Source organism: Leptonychotes weddellii, chromosome 10 (assembly GCF_054177405.1).
Source record: "Leptonychotes weddellii isolate Sample4059 chromosome 10, ASM5417740v2, whole genome shotgun sequence".
In the NCBI taxonomy this organism is placed as follows: Eukaryota; Metazoa; Chordata; class Mammalia; order Carnivora; family Phocidae; genus Leptonychotes; species Leptonychotes weddellii.
Window position 1 is genome coordinate 77,967,666 of NC_138378.1, and position 9,099 is coordinate 77,976,764.

The following is a 9,099-nucleotide window of genomic DNA, read 5'->3' on the forward strand; positions in this document are numbered from 1 at the left end:
CCAGACAGCCAGCCTTCCACATAAATCCTCCTCTGCTCTCAGAGTCAGCGGCAGCCCTTCTCCAGTCTAGTGCTCCCTCCCCTCAAGGTCACCTTGGGCCTGTTTACATACTGCCCAGTCCCACCTGCAGCTGACTCATGTATGGGTCATGCCCATCTCTCTTATCAAAATACAGGCTTCCTGAAACCAGGACCCCAAGTCTGCTCCTGTCTTGTCTCCATGCAGGGCAAGACCCAAAGACATGCTGATTACGTGATGTGATCTGAAGACCTGAGGCAGCCCGCGTGGTAGGAAGAGCCCACCCAGCTTTGCAGCTCCCGGCTCACTCCTGGCTCTGTTATTTCCTACTGGCTTTACTATAGGTAGAAGATATAACCTCTTTTTGCCTTGTTTTCCTCATCTGTGAAAGGGGAATATTATACTTAACCTCACCATGCTGTTGTGATGGTTAAATGAGATCATTCATTCATCCAACAAACACTAAGCATCTACTATGAGCCAGGAATTGTGCTAGATGCTATGCAGGGCAATAGATAAAAAGAAGGTACTTGCCTCCATGGAGATGGCATTCTAGTGGACCAGACGGATAACAGACAACTAGATAAAGAGTCTCCGATGTTGCTAAGTGCTATGAATACAAATAAGGCAATGGAGGGAAGAGGGAGTCGTGGGGTTATCTCCATGGGGTGGTCAGGGAGGGACTCTCTGAAGAGCTGGCATTTGGGCAGAGACCTGGCTGAGAGAGGACTGGCAGGTAGTAAGTGCTTAATAAATGTTAGCTGTTATTATAATTCGTACTGTGGGAATAAGAAAGTCCCACTTCCGAGCCTCAGGTAGAGCGCCCCTGACCTTGTCCTTATGCCTTGAGGTGCCCCCTCCCAGGCTGGGCCGCCAGGAGAGAGGGAGTGCTCACCACCTGTCCAAACCTACGTGAAGGTCAGCTCCGGTTCCTCCCTTTGGCCCCTCACCTGCCCTTCTAGCAGCATGTCTTCTTCATGATTCAACCTCACACTCACTAATTGATAGGATCATTCTATCATCGTTCTTACTATCGTGTTCCCTTCTATCTTTACAGTCATGACAAATACGCGTTCTCAGAACATGCTTCGGAGGAATGCAGGGAGGTTAGTACTGCTTGTATGTTATAAATGAGAAACTGAGGCTCAGTGAGGTAGTCGGTTGCCTCGTGGCTGGATGCCTGAATAGGGTGGCCCTGGCTCCCAATCTAGTCTTCCTACTATAATCCTCATACTTTCTCTTCACAACAGGCCTTGCGCTGTGCGCTAGTAGAGAACACGCGTGCACACACACCCCCACACACGCACACCCCGGCACTCTCAGCCCCTCCGGGCAGGGCCAGCACTGTCCATCTGGGTATCCTTCCTAGCACCTTGCACGGGATCCTGCATAATACAAGTCAGGGATTACTTACAGCACCATTCCAGTAACACTGCCTGGAGTGTCTGAACAAACCGGGGTAGGGCAGGCTCCCAGCTGCTCCCCTGTTGCCTGCCCTGGGCCGGCTGGTCCCCCTTCCCTCCCACCCTCCTCCCCAACGGTGGCCCCTCTCTCCCAGCTGCCCCAACTCACTTCTCCAGCATGGACATGACGATAGGGGGGAGCACCAGGATGGGCATGGGGAGGACCACCCGCGTCAGCGCCGTCTCGAGCAGGGCCTGAGGGACAAGCAGAGGCTGTGATGAGCAGAGCTCCCAGGGTGGGGGGCAGTCACCTGGCAGTGAACCCCTCTCTGGAGCCCCTAGGTGTGCGTACCGCTGCTAAGCACATCTGGCGGAATGGAATAATTCATGGAATTGCTCATGAAGCCTTATTCCAAACACCAGAAAAAAGCCACCCCCATCTTCCCACCACACAGATTTGAAAAGAGCAGATCCCTGTCACCTGCCACGTGTGGGGGAGGGGTGGCAACACAGAAGCGGCCCCAGGAAGGGGCCTGTGCCCAGGGAGGTGCCTGGGTGGCAGGCGCAGGGGCTGGGGAGGAAGCATATGGAGGACTCGAGATGCTCTAAAAACAAAGTAGGCACTGGGAGGACCGGAGCAAACAGCTGGGGCCTGCTGAGCCGCGTGAGGCTCTTGGTGCTGAAGGAAGACAGAGATTCTGAGATTTACTTTTTTTTTTCCTTTTTGACACGCCTTAAAGACAACGATTTGGAAGATCTTGCATCTCTTGGCTCTGGATGAGAGCCTTTCTTAGTGACAAGAGGTCGGCTTTGTAAGCAGGAAATGCTTCTGCTCAGTGTTTGCTGTGTCTCCATATGGGGTTGCCTGGGTCCTTGCTCTGGGAGTTCCCTGGGGATTCCTGGGGAGTGGGCATGGTGAAGGCACAGCTCAGAGGCTGTTCTGCACTCTGATGGTCACTGTGGGGAGTTCCTTGGGCTCCTGGCCCTCAGAGAAGGGCTTGAGGAATGGCTCATAGCTGCCAGGCCCCCCAGGAGCCTTCCCCTAGACAGCAAGGGGCTGACCCGGCCAAGCTGAGGGAAGCCCAGGGCTACGGAAGAGCCTGGGCTTCCCTGCTATGTGCACCACGAGGAGAGTTACTGTGGTTAGCCTCCTTCTCAGCACGTCAGGGGCAACATGAGGGTTGGATGAGAGGTGGGGGTTGGGTAGGAAATTGAGGCTAAATCGCCTTCAAGGATGGATAGGTTCAGGGCTGAAAATTTCTCCCAGGAACCTGGGTCCTTCATGATCAGACTCTGGAAGGCCTGGGAGAAGGTCCCTCCAGTCTGCTGAACAGGCGTGGGAATGATGGGGTTGCCCAGAGCCAGCACAGGAAGCACAGGACGCAGCGCGGGCCCTGGTGTCCCCGAGCCCGTTGCCCCTCACAAGCCTTGGATGGGCACTCACTTTCTCTGAGACCAGTGGGGAGGGGAGCACTGGGACAAGAGAAGGGTCTTCCCCCATCAGGGGATTATAGAGAAGTCCTCGCTGACAGAGGTGAGGCTTGGGGCCCATTGGGGGGGCTGATGAGGGACAGTGGCTGGGGCAGCGGTGAATACTCAGCTATCACGGCTGATCCCCCATGCCAGCACTCAGAGGCCAGAGAAGGACAAGCCACTCATCACCATTCGGGCAAAGGCTGGGAAAGTATGGGGAAATATACCAACGGACTAGAATTTTCTAAAAAAATTACAGTTGCTGGAGTAGGCGAGGCCGGTGAAATGAGAGGTGAAAGAGGGCCGGCCTTCTTGCAGCAAGCTGTTCTTCCCCAGACCCCCCCTCAGCCACACGGGGTCACTTGTGAGGTAGCACCTGCAGAAGTGCCTATTAGCCCCAGATGGTGAGCCACCCGCTCCCACGCTTCCTCCTCTGGCCCAGGAGGCCATGAAGGCCCAGGGAACAGCACCCTAGGTCCCGGGGTGGGGGAAAGAAAGCTCTGGGCGTCTCCTCTGCCCTTTCCAATTAACAGATCAGAGAAGTCAGGTCCTGAGGGGCTGGGACAAGAGATGGGATGTCTTGCAGTGGCGATGCGGGATGGAGAGAAGGGGGGACTGTGCAGGGACAGGTGTGGCTGGGGCCAGACCTGGAGGCCCAGGGCTCATGCAGATGGGAGGCAGGGTGGGGCAAGGAGGGCGGAACCAGAGGACAAAGCAAAGGCACTGTGCACAGAAGCCCCTGAGGAATGAACCCCTCTCCTAGCCGCTGGCCTCCCCACTGGCCCCCTGAGCCCCCGGATGACCCACGTGTCTGGCTGCAATCTTGGAGGAGCCCACGAGGTTGCCATCACCATCCAGGACATCGATGCCTTCCTCCAGCTCCCCGTACCGCATCAGGACCACGTTGCAGATGTTGGCACTGGCTGGAGAGAGGGGAGGGGGGATCAGGGGGCACGAGGGGGGGATCAGGGGGCACGTTCTAGCCGGTGGAGAAAGCCACTGGGATGCACCCAAGCCTCCCTGCCTCTAGCAGCAACAGTCCCAGCAGCAAGGGTCGAGTCTGCGTTCAGACGCAGTGGGTGAAGTTATGGTTCTGCTGCCCGTCTGCCCCTCAGCCTGCTGAGGGATTTGGGGGCCCTTGAGAACCTGGTGAGCAAAGGCGGAAAATAACCAGTGTGAGGGAGGAAGGGGACAGGGTTCAGGAGCTAGAGAGTGACTAGTTATCAAGGGAGCTGCTTGCCTGTCCCCGGGGGGTGGGCCTGGCAGGCAGGTGAAGTGAACGCCCATCTGCCAGGGCTCCCTGGCTTGAAGACGCCCCGCCAGTGCCCCATGTTCCGTCATCAGCAACTCAGTCCCTCGGGCTGCCTTTCTGGGCATTTTCCTGAGGTGGCAGCCCCCCGCATTCAGCCCTTTGCTCCTCAGAGCCACTCAAGTTCCCAGAGATTTGCTGCTCTGACAGCAGGTGCCAGAGCAGGCAAGAACCTCAGTGCTCACCCAGCACCGCCCCCTCATCATATGGATGGAAAAGTGAGGCTCAGGGGAGGGGGGTGACTTATCTGAGGTCACACAGTGAAGCGGGACAGAGCTAGCCCTTTGGGTACCTGGGAGATGGGAGGGTTCAGGGATGGGGGTCAGGGGGCGGGGTCAGGCAGAGCTAAAGGCCAACCTTCTACAGTCTCACTTCAGATGGTTGGGTTCCCTCTCTTGGCTATGAGATCATGACAGATCCTGGCTCCTTAGTTAAACACTGGATGCCAGAGTTTGGGGGGCCACCCATCAGCTGGTGGCTAGCCCCAGGAGTCTCCCTCTGCTTCTCTCACCTGGAACTGGCGGGGCTGGGCCCGGGGCCCGGGGCAGGGCCGCTGCAGCGTTGACCTCGCCTGACCTCCTCCAACCCTGCTCCAGGATAAAAGTGGGGGGATTTGAGGGTGGTGGGCGGGTGGGGAGTGGGGGGGTGACAAATGTGGAGGCCGCCTGCTTCACTCCTCCCCCAAAAGCGCCTTGCTGTGTTTAAAGTTTTAATTTTTGCTAATTAATGTCAATTAATTTTGTATAATGAGTGTTTAATTTTGGGGAGTGTGTGAGCCTGGGAGCGACTGCAGTTCTGGGCTGTGAACGCTGATTAGCATCAACACCTGCTGCTTCCCCACTCCCTCCAGTGGGGGGGCACTAGGGTTTGGGGAGCTGCAGGGCTGCAGGGCCTAGTGGGCAGGTGGAGTGGGAGGAGGACCGCAGATGCTCCTGGTGCCTGAGCCAAGGCTGGGGGGCAGGCGGCGAGGGCACTTGCAGCTGGGGGACGGGGTGCTGCAGGTGAGGGGTGGCTTGAGACCCTGGGGGTCTCTGAGCCTCAGTCTCCCATTTCAATACAGTGGAGAGAGAGGTGGAATAAACAGAGGGGAAGACCAAGACGCTCTGCAGTCTTTGGAGAAGAAAAGAAGGAGACCAAATACAGTGCTAAAATGTATTTACAGCACATACACCATCTTTGAGGAGCTCTTGTGTTTCCACACGACACTCAGGCGCCGTGGTAGCCACGGGCAGACCTCTTCGGCACCGGATCCCTCCTGCCCTCACAGCAGCGCCGCTCACCCGCCTCACACAGCCAGAGGCGAGCTTGTGAGACATCTGGCAAGGTGTGGAGACATTTTTGATGATCACAACCTGGTGTGGGGGGGTTGGGGTGGGGGGTGGCTACTGTCATCTAGTGTGGAGAGACCAGAGGTGCTGCTGAACATCCTACAAGGCACAGCCCCCACCACAAAGAATTATCTGGTCCAAAACGTAAGTAGTGCTGACGTTGAGAAACCCTTGTATTCCACAAAGACTGACAGAAGGCGGAAGGTGAAGCTGAGGTAAGGAAGGAGAGGTTGGGAGCCCGGATTTGGGGCCAGCTGGGCTTGAGTCACAGTCCTGGCTCTGAATCTCCCCCTCCTCACGCCCAGAGGTGAGCTCCTGCCAGCCCTGGGTGCCCAAGGCCCAGGGTCTAGGGTCCAGAAGGGCCCCGAGGGGCCTTGGGAAATGGCCACCTGGCCTGCGTGTTAGTGCCTCGCCCTCTAGTGGCGGCAGGACCACTCTGCATCCCTCACGCCTCGGGGGCGGCTAGGCCCTGGGTTCCCAGGAGACCCAACAAAACCACTGGAGAGGGTATTGGGGTTTTCTGCCCTGAAAGGCATCGATCTCTGCCCTCTGAGAACCCCTTACATCACTGCCACACCAGCACCACCCCCGCACCCCCGCTGCAGGAAGGGCAAAGCTAAAGGACTGTGGTCCAGGTGATGAGCATCTGCCTGAAGTCAGGAGTCACCAGCTCATTCTGCAACCCAAAGCATCCACCCTTACCAGGCTTCTCTGGATATAAAAGGAGGGGCTGCATTTAGCATCTCTACGGGATCTCCGGGCACTGGCTGAACTCACATGGAATGTCAGCTTCTGCACCCAAGCCCCCACCAGGTTAGGGGAAGCCAGGGACAACTGAAACATCTCTAGCCCTGTGTTGCATGCACATGTGTGTATGTGCGCACACAGGTGCAGGAGACAAAGAAGAGAGTATTTAGAGGTGGTGGTCAACCAGTCCCAGGCTCATGATGGCATCTTGCTCGCTCTCTGCAATTTCCAAATGTAAAATGTAGCCACAGCAGACAGAGTAGGACTTTGGTTCAAACACAAAACCACTTGGGATGAAACATACAGCAGGAAAAGAAGTGAAAACCCAGTGTCCTTCCCCTCAGCCCCTCCAGGACAATTTAGGCATGAGAAAGCCCTCTCCTCATCTAAGCTGCCTGGATGGAAAAAAAGACAGAAAAACCCTAAAAGCCACCCTAAAATGATGGCACCCCCCAGCTCCCCCCCTCAGAACGCCCACAGTTCTTCCTGCCTACTCAAACGCACACGCCCTGTAATATCTTCTGTTGGCCGTATACACTGGTGGTCCATTTTATTGAGCACCTGCTGGATGCACAGGTTCCTAGCCATCCCTGTCTCTGAGCAATGAGAACATGAGATGGTTTCCGTGATTTCATTTCCATGATCTCCTCCAGAACATTTATTTCTGCCATATTCCTTTCAAGCCTCCCTGGTCCCTCCTATCCCACTCCTGGCAAGTCCAGCTCCCAAGTCACGAGCACTGAGAGCCTAAGCAAATGAAAAAGAGAGAGAGAAAGAGAGACCAACCGTGGGCCATGGGTCTCCTTTCTAGTACACCAGCAAGATCTATTATTGACAGTATCAGCAGGTTAATTAAGCAGTCTGTTAGTGATCATGTTAAGAAAGCTGGCACGTTTTCAACTCGGATTGATGCCATTCAAGACTCAGGATAACTGATGTTAGAGCTATGCTGAGAGATGTCACAAGATGAGAGAGGGAGATCGCTTCACACTGATGGCAAGCTCAGTGTCAAGTCCTGAGGAAAATATGCTCTTGACTGCTGCAGATGTTCTCACATCAGACCCATCGTGATGCAAAATCATGCAGATTGTGAACAGCTAATGAAGCACCCCGTGTAAAAGGGACAGTGTGGGGAAGAAGAAAGAGCAGTAGACAGAAAGGCAAATGTGCAAAAAGAGTCCTCAAAAAGAAGACGACGGGGGAGCTAGCCCCCTGATCCAGCACAGGAACAGACGTATGGACTGGCGGAGTTAGGAGTCCAGAAACACACCCACCCGTAGGGGGAAAGGAGTCTGTGGTAAAGCAGTTACATCAGCTCCCAGGAAAGGACCATTCAAACGCGAAAGCAAAGCGATGGGCTATGGGGCTATTCCTTTGGGGAAAACAAAATATCTTCACTCCTTGGTTCTAAGATGCATTTCCCCACATTTTAATGTTTCAAAAGTCATGATGTGCCTTACAATGGACGGCAGGGTGGGGGCAGAGGAAACCTGTGCACGTGTAAACTTTGGCACGTGTAGAGGTTCATTCAAGTGTCACCTCAGCTACCCAGAGCAGTCTGCACAGAATCTGAACTTAAACTTAGATTCCTAATTGTTGCCTAAAACATCTTTTTAGAACTTACACTATAATGGAGCACGGACATGAAAAGTTATTGTACATGCAGAAGATCGTCTGCCAGATACCAGGCAATGCAATTAAAGACAGCAGAAATTGCCAAACCATAGATAGCTACCCTAAAGAAATGCTTGCCCATATGCACAAAGAGACATTTACAAGGATGTTAATTATAGCACTGTTTGTAAGAGCAAATAATTAGAAACAACCTAAATGTCCACCATTAGGGAACTCACATGGGAAGATCTCCAAAACAAACTTACATGAGAAAAGCTACTGAGTATATACAGGATGATTTACTATATGTAAAACCCCATAACTGGGAGGCACATACTGTGGGCCCATAAATCCACAGGTAACGTTTTGGAAGGTTCACACCTCATGCAGTGATCCCCTTGGGAAGGGAACTAAATTTAGGAATTAGGAGTTGTTGAAAGACTTCTACCTTTTTTTACCCTGTTTTTCTAAATACCATTTGAATTTTTACAATGAGAATACAATCGTGCTTTACTTGTCTAAGAAGTGAAAAGAAATTGCCAAACTTCCTAAAGTAGATCATAAACATTTGAAAGCCAGCAGGGATTGGTGTGACCTTCTCACGGTTCCTACATATCTGTGGCTATAGGTGAGAAACTTCCTAAAGAAGCTGATTAACTTCAGGAATAGTTTTTCCTTCAGGTGAAGAAAAAAATGAAACCACAAATATAACCAAGTAGGAAATGCAGACAAAAAAAAAAAAAAGTCCCCAAATTCTTTTATATGCTTTGAAATTATACTGTTGGTTTTAAAGGGGCCAAAAGGGTCAAGACTAGAAACAGGGTGACAGAAAGCAGTGGTGGGCCGTGATGCTGTGTTTAACAACCGAAGTCCAAAAGAGAAGTGGAAAACGTAAGCAGGACTCAGACTCAAACTCCATGATCTTGAAGAAAGTGGCTCAGATCGGATGTGTAGTGAAGGCTTGTTCACTCCTTCGCGTGAGCAGGAAATACAGTCCTCTCCCCTTCTGGAAGGCTACTGGAGTAATGCCCCTTTTAACTGAGGCATCTGAGGATTGAGAAATAGGGCATCTGATATCTGTGAATCATATTTTAAGACATGGGAAGCTGGGAAAATATATTTTATGTGACAAAGAGCCGCTACTACTCATCAACAGAGGGTCATGGTGACTGACTCCCAACAGCTACGCTACCCCCAGAGGAGGAGT

At 53.2% G+C, this 9,099-nt stretch overlaps 1 protein-coding gene across 13 annotated transcripts in view; it reads right to left on the reverse strand.

The window, feature by feature from the left end:
• Positions 1–9,099, reverse strand: part of SFXN5 (sideroflexin 5) — a 109,374-nt gene that overhangs the window by 22,392 nt on the left and 77,883 nt on the right. For 12 of the 13 annotated variants that reach the window (XM_081833677.1, XM_081833676.1, XM_081833687.1 and 9 more), the window contains 2 exons: positions 3,702–3,817; positions 1,591–1,676 (listed from right to left, as the gene is read on the reverse strand). The exons of the other annotated variant lie outside the window; for it this stretch is intronic. In XM_081833677.1, coding sequence (XP_081689803.1) covers positions 1,591–1,676; positions 3,702–3,817 — 202 coding nt within the window. The remainder of the gene's footprint in view (positions 1–1,590; positions 1,677–3,701; positions 3,818–9,099) is intronic. 13 annotated transcript variants of the gene reach the window in all.